The 15,540-nt window shown below is 33.7% G+C and overlaps 1 protein-coding gene across 5 annotated transcripts in view; it reads right to left on the bottom strand.

The window, feature by feature from the left end:
* Window positions 1-15,540, bottom strand: part of DIAPH2 (diaphanous related formin 2) — a 906,017-nt gene that overhangs the window by 500,969 nt on the left and 389,508 nt on the right. For all 5 annotated transcript variants that reach the window (XM_064362655.1, XM_064362651.1, XM_064362641.1 and 2 more), the window contains 2 exons: window positions 10,252-10,353; window positions 8,356-8,450 (listed from right to left, as the gene is read on the bottom strand). In XM_064362655.1, coding sequence (XP_064218725.1) covers window positions 8,356-8,450; window positions 10,252-10,353 — 197 coding nt within the window. The remainder of the gene's footprint in view (window positions 1-8,355; window positions 8,451-10,251; window positions 10,354-15,540) is intronic.

Consider the following 15,540-nt stretch of genomic DNA (forward strand, 5'->3'; position numbering starts at 1 on the left):
AATTTGATCCTTTCAACAAACAAACTTACTAGCTATTTAAAAGATAAAAGAAAATGGACTCAGAGAGGTTAGGTAACTTGCTCCCATTCATATGGCTGGTAAGTGACAGAGCTGGGATTCAGATCCAGCTTTCTTGACTTCAGAGTAGAAGTTGTTGCCAAGATATTATTTGATTTACCTAAATGACATGTTTAAAAAACAAAACAAAAATAAATATTTTTAAATGGTGTAAAGTGAAATACTCAGCACTATTAAACTATAAATGTAAATACTATGTGGTAAAGGAAAACAAAGCCAACTCACACTAATATGATTCCCTGTATCCACAGTTGAAAAATAATTATGACCTGTACTTTAAGCAATGCTTGACTAGGGATATTTGCAATGTAACAGGAATGCATTCTGTTAGAATCAGAGCTTAAAATGAGTACTTTCCATTCCTGGGATATAGAGTTTTTAAACGTATGGTATCATTTTGTTTGGACCTATACTAATTCAATGTTCAAAACCTGTCATGAAGTTCATAATGAACATAGAAAATAAAAGCAAATGATTGGAAGTGTATTAAATTCTAAAACTTTACTACATATACTTCAGAAATAAAAGTAATTCTTAAGACAACAGTTCTCAACAAAGGACAATTTTGCACCCCAGAGGACATTTTTCAAAGTCTAGAGGCATTTTGGGTTGCCACAACTGATGGTGGGGCTGCTACTGGCATCCAGTGGGTAGAGGTGACGGATACTGCTAAACATCCTATAATGTACAGGACAGCACCCAAAAATTTAAAAAGAGAGAGAGAGAGAGAAAATGGGCCCAAAACATGAACAGTGCAAAAGCTGAGGAAACCTGCTTTAAGCATATGCTTTCAGCACTTGCCAAATACTTTTAAATTTATTCATTGTGTAACATTAAAGACACGAGACGTATACATAAGACAATGAATCTACGTGTCTACCATTGCGTTTAAGAAATTAAAAGTTAAATTTCCTTTGTGTATTCCTTCCTGCCTCCCTAAAATATTTTAAAGATATTAGTTAAAATAACATTATGTTATGCCTGTTATTATGCTATGTTAAAGTGTGCCGGAGCACGTTAAATTTTATATTATGTTAGATTATGCTATAACTATTACAAGTCTTTAAAAGATTTAAAACTAGGTACATTTCTACTTTACATAGCAGAATATCTAGAATTATAATAGAACCTTACAAAAAGAATGTAAACATTTATTCCTTATTTATAGAAGGAAAGGTTTTGATTACCTCTTTAGTAAACAAGAGAAAGTGGTTTTATAGATATGATCAATTACAAACATATATAATTGGTTAAATATATGTCTAGCCAATAAGCTTTGAATTTAAACAAATTTGTATGCTACTAAAAATGTATAGGGAGCTAGCTGGGGGTGGAAATCATGATTATTCTCTCTCTCTCTGATAATTCCATCAAGGACATTACAGCCTTGACTCCCTGTCCCCTGAATCCCTTAGGGTAAAGGTTTAATGCTTTTTGTCTAGAAGTAACCTCAGAGGTACTACTTAGAGTAAGGGTTATGGTATAATCTTGCTTTTCATTTTCCAGTGCAGGTTTTGGAAGTTTATATAAGGAAAAAGAAGCCACTTACCAAGTTTTACACTTATTTTTGTTTATTTGTTTTTGAGATGGAGTCTTGCTCTATCTCCCAGGCTGGAGTGCAGTGGCATGATTTTGGCTCACTGCAACCTCTGTCTCCTGGGTTCAAGCAATTCTCCTGCTTCAGCCTCCCAAGTAGCTGGAACTATAGGTGCATGTCATTACACCCGACTAATACTGTTTTTGTTTTTGTTTTTATAGTAGAGTTGGGGTTTCATTATGCTCGTCAGGCTGGTTTCAAACTCTTGACCTCAAGTGACGTTCCCTTCTTGGCCTCCCGAAGTGCTGGGATTACAAACATGAACCAATGCACCTGGCCCCAAGTTTTACACTTATAAGGAAATTCTTTTTCTACCCTGATCATCATCTCAGTTCAGTAGACCCAATGGATCTACAGTATGAAAGAACCAAAATTTTAATGAAGTTCTACCATGGTTTAAAGTGTCCAAGGCAGCATAAAATATGATTTCTGAGGTCGCAGCTTGCTGAACTGTAGGACTAACATTTTGCTACAAATGTAAATAGGCTCAATTTTTGTTTTGTTTTTTGGAAATGGAGTTTCTCTCTTGTCACCCAGGTTGGAGTGTAATGGCGTAATCTCGGCTCACTGCAACCTCCACCTCCCAGGTTCAGTGATTCTTCTGCCTCAGCCTCCCAAGGATCTGGGATTACAGGGGTGCGCCACCATGCCTGGATAAGTTTTATATTATTAGTAGAGACAAGGCTGCGCCGTGTTGGCCAGGCTGGTCTCGAACTCCTGACCTCAGGTGATCCACCTGCCTTGGCCTCCCAAAGTATGGGCGTTACTGGCATGAGCCACTGAGCCCGGCCATAGGCTCAATTTTTTAAATTTTAAAAACATTTTCCACAATCCAATTAGTACAAGAAAAGATTAATTGTTTAAAGCTACCTTTTCCTTCTCTGTAAACAACAATACAACCAGTGATGGTGACACATGAAATACTGGCATTAATCAATAATTGACATAGAATAAAAATAAGCAGCCATAACACTTGCTTGGAATATGTGTAATTTTAACAACAGACTGAAAGTAGCAAACAAGGGTCAAAGGAAACTTCAGTCAAAGAAAAAAACGAAAAAACAATTTTTTAAAATCACTCAACTATTTAAAAGCAAAAGATGTGAAAGAAGAGCAGCTCATGGATAAAAGTATTTTCAGACTGCAAAAGCATGCCATAAAATTATTCCACCATGACGAGAAATAAAGAAATGTTTTATGATTGTTACTCTTATTTCAGCTGTTTCATTTTCCCTAAAGAATTGTGAAAATGAACATGGTAAATACAAGTTGTTAAGAGAAAAATGTTTTCAAATTCTACAATACTAATGCGATTATTGCCTTAATTGATATGCTAGTAATATTCTAAAGTCATCAACCGTTGTAAAGTGCATGCACACATGCAGACTCACAAGCCTGCATAAAATACAGATGGTCGATAGCCACGTAAATAGATCAATGATTACAAAGATGGATTGAGGAGACAAAAACGAGCTCTACTATTACACATGCATGAACTTCCTGACTATAAGAATAATTATACTCTAGAACTGGTTAATTGAGGGAAGCTGAAGAATCTTTTTTCCCTGCAGAATCAATAGACACCCATCTATCTTTGATGACTTAGGTGCAGCATTGCCAGGAATCAGGGGAATGGACTGGATGATCTTTGTGTCATTCTGATCATCCTGTCGGTATCCAATGATAAGTTATATAAATCATATAATCTGTTTTGAGATGAAAATCACATTTGAGAAAACATAATCATGTGACAAACTATAAACACCACACACTGAGTACAGTGCTGGTTACTCAAATGGGTTTCAGAAAAGTAATACAGCCAGTATATGTAGTAATTATTGGTGACAGGGGTCTGGGAGGGTAGAAGCAAGTGAGAATATTCCCATGTATGCATTGTAGAGAAACATCTATGGAGGTATTTCTGTAGTTTCCAGGTATGGAGGCATCCAGGAGCTGTATTTCACCTTAGGTATTATTAGAGAAAATTAAGGTGTTTTATCAAAGAAAGAATTTACCTAGAACGGAAGAAAGGAAGAAAAGAAGGGAGGGAGGAAAGGAGGAAGAAGGGAGGGAAGAAGGGAATGAAAGGCGAAGGGAATGAAAGGACATAAGAGGAAGTAGCAGGAAGAGAGGAAGGAAGGAGGGAGGGAGAGAAGGAAAAAAGGAAGGAAGGAAAGTCAAAAAAACCAAAGCAAGTGGAAGGAGAGCAATAGATAGGACTCCAGACAGTTGCATGCCCAGTAGGAATGTAGATGTTCCTTACAAATAAGGGAGACGGAGACCAAAAGACCATAAATAAACAGAACATTTGCTTAAGGAATACAGGTGGCTGGTATGTAGTGCAGGTTGTTTCAAGAAAAAACTACAGCAAAATAACTATTTAAACTAAATAAATCATTATAATCTAACATATTGAAGGAAATATCTCTTCTCTCAATCTCATTCTCTTATTCATCACTCCTTCAAAGGCTCTTGTGTTGGCTTTTGTGATACACCATAGCATCCGGGCCCTCTCTTTGATATGCTGACTCTTTTGCTCTAATTTCTCTAATACTTCCCATCCCCTTGACTTTTATGGTCGCCAGATATGCAGCCCTTAACCTTCCATTTGTTACTTTTTTCATGAGGAATCTCAAGAACGTCATTGGTCCTCATATCCCAACAATCACTTCTTTGCAAATGACTCCACAAATCCTTATTTTCAGTCTCGGCCTCTATTGTGACCTCCAATACATTTCCTAATGTAATGTTATTTGTAAATTTTTTCTCCTTTGCCCTGAAAAGTATTTTCTCCCGTACCTGATTTGCCTCTTTGTGTCAGGGCTACAATCATTATCTCTATCACCAGGATTTTTCAATTAATCATTTTTAAAAAATTTCTTATTTACCCAAATTCCCTTTTCTCCTACTTCTGAAATATTCAGGGTTTTATTACACCTTACCCTTGAAACTGCAATAATCTCCCTCTGTCAAGCCTCTTTACATCAAGCCATCTGATATACTGCAGCTAAGAATACCTTTCCTAAGCACACAATTTGACCATGACCAAACTCAACAGCTCAGCATTCACGTTGTCTACCAGGGATAAAAGCATCTGGTATATACAGGGGTTAGGAATGAGTCAGAGTAAATAAAATGCAATAGGGAGTGGTGGGGCAAACTGGAGAGTGTGTGACATTAAAATTTCACTGATTAGGTACTAGGAAGGCCAAATAAAACCTAAGTGAGAGAGAGAAAGTGAGAGGCAGAGAATGTGAGCGCCTGTGAGTTACCAATATGCTATCTCTGTGCCTCCACAGTATGACCACCACCAAGCTACTAATCTTTTATATGCTCTTTCTCATTGCTACCCTATATGACCTCTTATCTACACCAGAAAAATAAAGATATTATCCTTTATATACCTCAAGACTTTGGCCATCATTCTCTTATCCTAGGCCTCTCTAACTGAATCCTACTAGTATTTCAAAGGCTAGAACACTTCTTCCAGGAAGACCACCCTAACCACAGCCCACACTAACCTACAGTTCACCTTCTGTGAACCTCTATACCAGGACAAAACAAAATAAATAGGGTTACATAATATACTAATTATATTTAAGTAGTTATCAACATATTTACCAAAACAGTGATATGATAGATGTGCTAGATTAAAGCATTAAAAATAAGATCTAGTCACAGCTCTAAGTACTGTAATTTTGAAGTATTAATGACTGTAACAGTATTTAAATATATCTGCCACGACTATAATGTGATATGAAAATATTTATTATTTCTATTAGTGAAAAAGTTAGGGGTACTGTTAATACTACTTTGGTCTGTTGCCTACACCCTTAATTAAATAATATGCTAAATATTAATTAGAAGCTAATGAAAATAAAGATGTAATATTTTTCACATACAAGTTCAAGACCACTTGAATTCTCTCCATGGGTCCCCAAAGAGGGCTTTGAACTCCAGGTTACCAACCCATGCTTTATCATGTCTTTACAAATTATTCTGCAGTAATAGCATACTATCTTTTATGTTGATCATCTTTTTTTCACATATTCCTTAAGAATATAAGTATAAACTCCCTGCCTAAATGACATTTCCTCAGCATTTAAGAATCATTTCCATGCACTAATAATCTCAAGTAGAACATACTTTTATTTTTCTTTTCACACATGCATCATTTTTTTCAAATGCCAGTTTCATTACTATATCAATCCTCTATATGTAAGTGTGTCTACACATATATCTGTTTTACCACTGTTATCCTAAAAAGCACTGACTGACTGGTCTTACATTTTTCTCTCAATATAGCAAATTAAATTATACTGAAACAAATTTTGAAGGCTAGAATAATAATTCCAAAAGTCACCAAAATTTAGTACACATTACTTGACAGTAACTCATAATTACATATATTAAAGACTCTTTAACAACCTCAGTATGTGGTGTACTTTTAAATGTTTCTACGTGCTACTGCAAATATTTTATACATTTCAATTTTTCCCACATAGCAAACTCATTTTCTAGCTTAAATTTAGATATTTTGAAATAAAAGGAAAATTGATATTTATTAATAACCTTCAACTTGGAGCTTGATCTTGCTGATTAAATAAAAGGTTTTCTTTGTTTTTTTTTTTTTTTTTTTAATTAAGACATTTATCCTACCACATAACCAAAATCTATTAGTTGTCTGCCCAGCAAGAGCGTATTGACCCATACTAGAAGAGATAATACTACTACTGTTAATTCAAGTCTCTGGGAAGTGATGTATACTTAATTGTTCTTTTGTTTGTTTGTTTTTGTTGTTATGAGGAGACAGCCATGCTACATGAGCAAAAACGATAATTATGCATGGATGGAGTTTAGCACTGTAATCAAATAGAACTTACAACAAAGTTAATCTGATGATACACAGTTAATGCCATGCATTATTGATGTGCTACATGGTAATTAGACATAAATGGTAAACAGCTCATATGAACGGCAAATTGATGTTACTTTTCCATCACTGAAACAAATGTCCTGGAATGGAGTGGGGGAGAAAAAGGTGCTGGTGATTATAGTCTTTTCTCCTGACAGAGGGAAGCCATCTCTCTTGGGGACTAGAAAACCATGTAATTATTTCAACCCAGGAACATCCATCTGCCTTTCCAGAAGATACTTAGACATGTGATTTGTCTAGATAAAAACAATACTAACTTTAGTAACTCAGGTGAGTTACTCACCACTTAGGCCCTATACCCGTTTCTCAAGTAGCACAAATTCCAATTATGTACATTATACTACATGTTAAACTCTTTTCTTCCTACAAGCAAAACTAAGAAAATGGGTTTTGATCGAACAGTGTAAGGACTGAGAAGAAACTTTAGAGTATCTGACACCGAGAAGGAAAGCAAGTTGGCTTTAAAAAGTCCTCAGCAAACAGATGGCACGAAATTGGTGGGTAAAACAGGGAAGGGGTAAAATGTACAGATATGTGAAAAAGGAAAAGAGATAAAGCCTTAGAAAAGGTAATGGAGATCTAAAAACTAGGAAGAGATGACATAGGTCATCTCATTAAACCTTAGTCCTACTTAAAAAAATTCTGCCTAGATTTAAAACATATATATGAGATAAACTTTAATGTAAGCCTACAATCCAAAATAGAGGAGCTTCAACAGAGACATCATTTGCTCAAATTATATACACAGGTTCTCGGAGATTTAGAGTTTGCAGGAAACGTGGCAAAACTGTTAAAGTTATAGCATAAACTATTTGAAGATTTGATGTTTTCTAAAAAATCAAAACCAACTGCATGGCTCAAAAACAAAAGACAACAACAAAAATAAGAAAAACAAAAAACTACAATGATTATACCCTTCCACAAAAATCTTTAGTTATTCCTTTCAGAAATTAAACCAGATAGGGTCACGCATACCAAGAATTCAAATGTGTTAGATCTATATACTCCTTTATCATACAAAGCACTTTATTTGGTTAAATCCTCACAATGACCCTGTAATTTCAAATGAGGAAATACAGGTTTAGAAAGATTCATTTGTTCATGTAAGGCACAATAATATAACAGCTTTAGAGTTAAGACAGACATTGTTTTGAATCCCAGCTCTGCTACTTTGCCACTTACAAGCATTGTGAAATTGGGCAGTCTCTCTAAACCTCAGTTTCCTTATTTGTAAAATGAGAGTAATAGTGCTTATCTCATAGGATTATTGTAGGATTCAATGAAATAAATATAGAAAGTGCTGGACATAATCAGCAATACATGTTAAGCACTCAAACAAGGTTGGGTAAAAGTTAGATACTCAACTCAACATGGGTATGTTAAATACTTATTTTCAGCAAGCTATTTAACCTCTTGACCCCTCAGCTTTTTCACCCATAAAATGGTAATAACAATATCTACTTAATGGAGCCTTTGTGATGATGAAATACATATAATTGCATGTACAGTGAATAATGGAGAATGATATATAGCTAATAAATAAGTGGCAGGAACAGAATCAGAGGCTAGATCTTCTATACTTAGTCCTCTTACTATCAACACAGTTAGATATTCCTGATTTTATCAAATTACTCAATATCTTTTAAAAAATCTAAATATAGAAGAGAATTTTCTTACAACTCCATTGAGAATAGTCTAAAGACATCTGTGGAAAGAAATCAAAAGGAAAATAAATTCAAGTTACCTGAATTAAAGCCTCACTCAGCATGTCTTCATTAACCTCCAGAATCATGTTTCTTATTTCTTCATATGGCATGCGATATGATCCCAGAAAGATGGCTAAAATAAAATTTGATTTTATTAAAAGTAGAACGGCATCAACATGTTAAAGTCCTACTAAATGCCTGATTTTCATTTCATAGACTCAAAATACGAAATTTGGCACTAATACTAATTTACAGAATTGTGAACAAACAAAAGGTTTTCCATTTGATGGACTACTCACTCTATCTATCTAGACAAAATGGCCTATTTTTTCAAGCTCTAATGTTTACAGTTAGTGCATATTTACACACAAAATAAAATTCCTACTAATAGCACTCATGGCTATATACTTAGGCTTTTCAGATTAGGATGATACATAAAATAATCCATAAAAACTTAGAGATTTTATTTCAGGCTGACCTTTTTATTCAATGAAGAATTTAGTGTGGAGATTGTCAGATGCATCCAACACAGTATTTCTCAGGAAAGACAATAAAATAACCAAATAAAAAATCATATCAATCTACTCTGCAATTCTCTCACATAAGAAAACAATTAAAATGCCTGAATCAACAGTGTGCCCTGCATTACTGCTTATATTCCTGCGGTACACTGTTACTTACTTTATATATTGACTCACAATTTCCCCTGCCAATATTTTCTTAAATGGAAATCTATCATATCATAGTAGAATAATTCAGCAAATTAAACCTAGAATAGCTAACAATTATTCACAAGGTAATTACAACAACATGTTCCATTAAATATTTTTTTTTTTAAAGAACATAGATGTGCTCTTATCACCAGAACTTGAACATTTCTCAGAACATTTTTTTTCCATGAAAAGGTCTCTATGCTTTCAGCTGTACCAAAAGGAAACAGAATCCTCACTCTATAGGCAAATGATTTACATTATACGTAAGACGAAATCAGATCCCCACAATCTGAAACAACAATGTTGACAGATATCAACCAGTAATTAAGATCATACTATGTTTTAAAGAAAAGTACTGAATGTCAACTTTAAAAATGTACTATCAAGTAAGCAATGCACACATTCACAACAGCTATTAGTAAACTGCTTTTCTGATAGCAACATTTCTACCGACATGAAAATGATGTGTTGTTTATTTTAATGATTCCCTGCACCACATTCCTTAACAAAATAAACTCCCATGGTATTACTTTGTGCAATTAGAAATGCTTGACATGTTGAAATTTCTGATGCACAGTGTTTTACTATCAGCAAAATTTAAACACAGTCTACTGTAGTGACAGAACAAAAATTCTGAATTCAAGACAGAGGGAAGAGTGTGTTGAAACTTAAAGGCCTACATAAATGAAGATGAGTTTAACTGTCCATCTGCTTTAGCAAAAGTATATTTAATGGCTGACTGGTTTGTTAAAGGCTTCAAGGTTCACTAACCAGTTTTTAAATGCAGTTAAGTTTAACAATTTAACTAGTTCACACCACAATTACTTCAAACATAAAGGAATAGCAGTAAAAGGATTTGCCCAGTGTAACTAGTGAATACTCTAAAACTATCAATCCCAGGTCTAGGCAGAAGGAAAAAAGATCACTTTTTATCATTTCTGCTTTATGTTTCACTATGTCCTCTAACAATGTTTAATATCAGTACTTTCCAAATCTTTACTATTCACAAGTTTCTTGTGGGCTGACCGAGGCTGAATTAGAATTTTCTCCATACTGGCTAAGTGAAAAAAAGGCATCCAAATCATGTTTACACCGAATTTTGTTTCTAGAAGATGCTGAATATGCCTGTTTAAAAGGTTACAACTTTGATTAAATACATTAAACAGCCCGCACCCCTCTCACCACTACCTACAACAACCCTACTAAGAAAATATTACATACACAGATTCTGAGCTGTTTTGGGATCCAAAATTCTCAGTTCTTTCACTTTCTTCTTTGTAGGCACAGTTTTCTTCTCTTCTAATGTTTCTGCATTCTTTTGAACTGAAAGAAAAAAATGTTGATTCATAAACAATAATGGTACTAATCCAAGTACACGGAATAACATTAGTAAGGCATATTAACTACATTAATAAAGCTCATTCTGAAATCAATAAATGTGTTTATTTCATTAGTTCAAGGAAGAGGATAAACATAAAAATACAGACCTGTTTAGAGTTTTCACTACAAATTAAATATCAGCACTTAAGCAGAAAAGATAAGCCAAATAGAACCAAAAATCAATTGCTCCTTCTTACCTAATGTGTAACATTAATTACTCCTTTACCAAGTACCTACAGCAGTACTGGAATTAAATATATAGTACAGTCTCACTAATCTGAACTAACTGAGGGAAAAGGAAGACATGTATTTCTCTTAAAGTATGCTAAAATTTAAGCATTTCTTTAATTCAGTGAAATTGCTTTAAAGCACCTAAGGTAAATTTAACTGCTAAACAGGTTGCCATATAAAAATTCCTGCTGAGATGGTTTTGAAGAATAGGTATGAAGCATTTGCAAGTTATACAACAGTAGCACCATTTGCATACATGTAATTAAAGAGACTCAGTGATGTGGTCTTTTGAGTAAGTCAGCTTTGTCTCCCTCACTATTTGAAAAATACTATTTGCTGTCTTACAACAGAAGATTTACTTTGCTTTCTTCAGAAGGTAACCATATAATTCAAAATAGTTTAAAGGACTGAAAGTGTAAGGAGTAGCAGTGCCAAGGAGTGGCTTTAGCCTTCCATAACCTCCATCAGCCAACTCCCCAAGTAAGCCAGCCCAAAAAGCAATGTGGCTATCTGCTATGAAAATAAAGCAATAAGTTAAATCCCCAAAGCCCTCCTGTATAGACATTTTATAGCTACCACTGTACTCAAGCGTTGGCAGTTTACCTTTTCCAATATAAAAACAGGGTTGTAAGTAATGGGACCATCAAAAACTATGAGAAAAATAAGGCCAAAACCTTTTCAGTAAAGTAGAGCGTTAGGTCCTTGCCCCCAAATTCATGCTGCTAAACTGCATCACTGGTTCATATATGACCATAATCATGCTTCTGCTTTATCAATGTTAAAAGATAACTTCATTTTGAGGCAATAATGATATCATTTTAATTCGTCTAACTTTTTTTAAAAAGACCACAAATGCATTATTGATTTTCTTTTTTAAAGAAAAAGCAACATAAAGCCACAGTACATTTTTACAAAGGCAATATGTTCGTAGGTGTTACCATCTTGAAAACTTTTGCAACATCCTATAGAATTCATCAAAATATTGCAAGTCTGTTAAGACTTCCTTTGTTTTAATGGTACAAAATATAGAAAAATTAAGTGAGCATACTACGGAAATACCAGATACTAATAAAATAAATTACCTGAATAACTAAAGCCCTACCAGTGCTAAATTTTATCATTCCGGCCAATCTAAAGTTATATGCAGTCTAAGGAGACTGGATAATAATTACACTTAAAAATTATGAACTTATGAGACATGGCAAGCAGTTTGCCATGTGAATTCAACACAATAGTCATTGCTACTGCTGGAAGAAAAGTGACTTTTAATATATTTCTTTTAAATTATATTAAAAGAACATATTTTATATTTATATTTGTCTGTATATATTTCTAAATATATGTTTTAAAATATATTTAAAAACACACCACAAATATTCTTCAAAGGATCTTTCTAAGAGCATAGAGTCTTTCATATGCAATAATCAACATTTTAATTTACTCTAATTATCAAGCTAGTTCCACCTTAAGACAACTGTACATAAGGAAATGATAGTCCAATAGTTATTTCCTTTGTCTATAAAATGTGAAGTATCTGAATCATACTGAAATTACTTCTAGAATCATTCACTAATTTGAATCCAGTCAAGGAAATAGTCAAGAAAATTTTCCTAATCTCCCAATATGCCTTAGAATTCACTATGAGAGACTAATTAGCCAAGTACATATATGAAAAAAATGCTATGCCATGAAGGACCTACAAAGATGGTTCTGCAGACTAACAGTATCCTGACTAATCCAGGAATAGATAATGCTCATTTCATGACTTTATATTTTTGCATTTTTTAAAATTAAAATATGGTCTAGCCGCTCCCCTTTTCAAGTGAACGAATTGTTTAAAATTAAGATTAGATGCCCTAAATATCTATAATTCACAGTTTTCTTTCTTGAATCCTAATGTATTTTCCTTGTGTTATACAACTTGGCTTAAATCCTGGGTTCGAAAAGTGATAAGTATTCCATGAGTGGGCACTGCTTTTTTGAGAATCACTAGAGAAAAACAAGTTTAAAACAGTTCTCTAACTAGACAGGCTTTCAAAACTAATCATATTTTTGCCATGATAAATAATTACAGACCAGTGGCTATTATTGCCTTTGGCCTTCTTTTTTTTAAAAAAGCATTCCTTAGGGATCACAATCACAGGCTTAGATAAATAGAGAGTTCAAAGAACAGCAATGTGACATCAAACATCCCTACAGTGTTGAACACTTGGGTTAAAAATTGCCTGCTTTTACAGTGACCTCAAAATGTCACTTGTCCTAGGATACTTTCATTCTGTATGTTTCTAACAGTTACAAAACTTTAAATAAATAGCAACTCTATAATTATTTGAAATTACTTGGATGAAACTAAAAAGTTTTTTTTTTTAAGTTTCGATACAAAAACTTCAAGAATTGATTTTATCATCAACTGCCCTGTGGTCCTTAGGTTCACAAGGGTGCCTAGAGTCAAACATGACCTTCCCTTACAAATGAAAAAACATGGTTTTGAAAAAACTGGGTTTGAATCCAATAGATTGAATTAATTTGAGTGTGTAAATTGGCACTGCTAATTGACAAAATAATAATGAAACATAAAATACTGTCTGCAGGAAGATAATCATAATAATAAAGACATTTGTATTATTATTAAAGACATGTTAATATCAAGATACTCATCATCTAAGATAAAATGCCCACTGAGTATTCTTATATTTCCTTTAATACATGGGTTTTTACAAGCAATTGTACTATAAATGTATTCCTTTACGACTGAGAAATGCTCATTAGCATAAATAAAGTAAACATGGTTATATTCTTCCCCCAAACTAACATAGGCAATGTTCAGGAATTTCCTATTAATTTCTGCTATCCCAGTGGATACACAGAGCATCTGACAAGATGTTCTAATTTGTAGCAAGTATTAAGATATTTTAAATAGGTAACATTGGATGATTTACATAGTGACAACTAACCATGAATCATGATAAAATTTGCAAAACTATTTTATCTTAAAATTTCAGTGAGAAAGACTGATTTCTATAGTCAGAATCACATTCATTCATCTACCAAATATTTCTTGAACACCTACAATGAATTGGTCTAGCATGAGCATACAATGGTAGGCAACACATAAATATCTACTCATACCTCATGGTCATATGTAAACCACTAATTATGAAAGTATTCCCAAAAGGTATCTAACATTTATACTTTTCTTTATGCATAAAAATATAGCTTGGATGAATACATGCATATCACTGAGTGAATTCTCATTATGTTATTGCAAGCATAGTTCCATATTAGGGAACATCATATCTTTGAATCAGCATCACATTATGTGTTGCATCATAAGAAATGGGAGGAAAATTAAAAGCATGTCCCTTCCTATAAGGTACACTGTATACAGGCCGGGGGTGGTGGCTCACTTCTGTAATCCCAACACTTTGGGAGTCCAAGGTGAGTGGATCGCATGAGGTCAGGAGTTCAAGATCAGCCTGGCCAACATGGCGAAATCCCGTCTCCACTAAAAATACAAAAATTAGTCAGGTGTGGTGGCACGTGTCTGTAATCCCAGCTATTCAGGAGGCTGAAACAGGAGAATCACTTGAACTCAGGAGGCAGAGGTTGCAGTGAGCCGAGATCACACCACTGCATTCCAGCCTGGGCAACAAGAGTGAAATTCTATCTCGGGGGGAAAAAAAAGGACACTACATACAAAGCCAGGGTAAATAAAGCTAATAATAGTAGTGCCAACAAACACACTGAAAATTTATGTAACTTCATGGATACATATTTGTATATTTAACAAGTAAATGCCCAACTGTACTTTTACATATAACATACAAATATAAGAATTGTGATCCATATATACTTAAATACATATTTTATCCATGTGGATACAATTCCAGAGGTGATTCCAGCTACATGGAAATAATTTTTTAACATACTGGTTGAAATTGTATTTCAATTTCAATTAATGACTTGATAATATTAAAATGAGTGCAAGAATGGCAATGAAAGATATAGAAAATTGACTGGCTTTTGCGTGTGATAGGTTTAAGTATTATTTTGTTATTTTCTACTCTATTCTGAATCATCTTTGTCTATGCATTTCTGAAAATATCATTTGAACCTGATGGAAAAGGGCAAGGAAGATTAGACCAACAGATAAATACATATGCAATACACAACAGATGACAGTATTACAAAAACAACAATAACAGTAGTAGTAGTAGTTTTACTACTGGTAACCACCAATAGAATCTTCACGAGCACCTCCAAAAGCAATTTTTATTAAATATTTGCTCTGTATCTGGCATTAATTTTTATACCATTTTATATGATAGGTATTAACCACTGTCATTTTACAAATGAGGAAATCAAGGACAAATTTAATCATATGCCCAAGGTTATATAGCTAGCAATGAAAACATACTCAACTTCACCAGTGATCAGGGAAATGCAAATGAAAATAACCAAAGAAATGCTGTTAATAGTCATCAAATTGAAAAATTTTTTTAAGTCACGTAATACCAAGTACTGATGAACATAAGAAGAATTTGATTATGCCAACAGTTGACAATAAATATTCAGCAATGAATTAAAATATACATGTATCTAATATATTTGAAGATATGTATGCTTGTCATAAATACATCCCAACATTTCCACTTGTAGGTCAAATGGTCAAGGAGACAAAAATGTTCACTGCAACAGTGTTTGTAACAGTAGAAAAATTATAAACAGTCCATGTACCCAGGGGTTATGAAATGGATAAATTGTGGCATATTAATACAATGTAATATCACACAGGATTTACAGTGATTGTACTACAGCTATATATTTCAACAAGGATTAATGCCAAATACAATGCTGAGTAGAAAAATTAAAGTTATGGAAATGGTACATATAGTATAA

The sequence above is a fragment of the Aotus nancymaae genome, unplaced genomic scaffold, assembly GCF_030222135.1.
Source record: "Aotus nancymaae isolate 86718 unplaced genomic scaffold, 86718_ANA_hifiasm-v0.15.2.pri h1tg000004l, whole genome shotgun sequence".
Taxonomy (NCBI): domain Eukaryota; kingdom Metazoa; phylum Chordata; class Mammalia; order Primates; family Aotidae; genus Aotus; species Aotus nancymaae.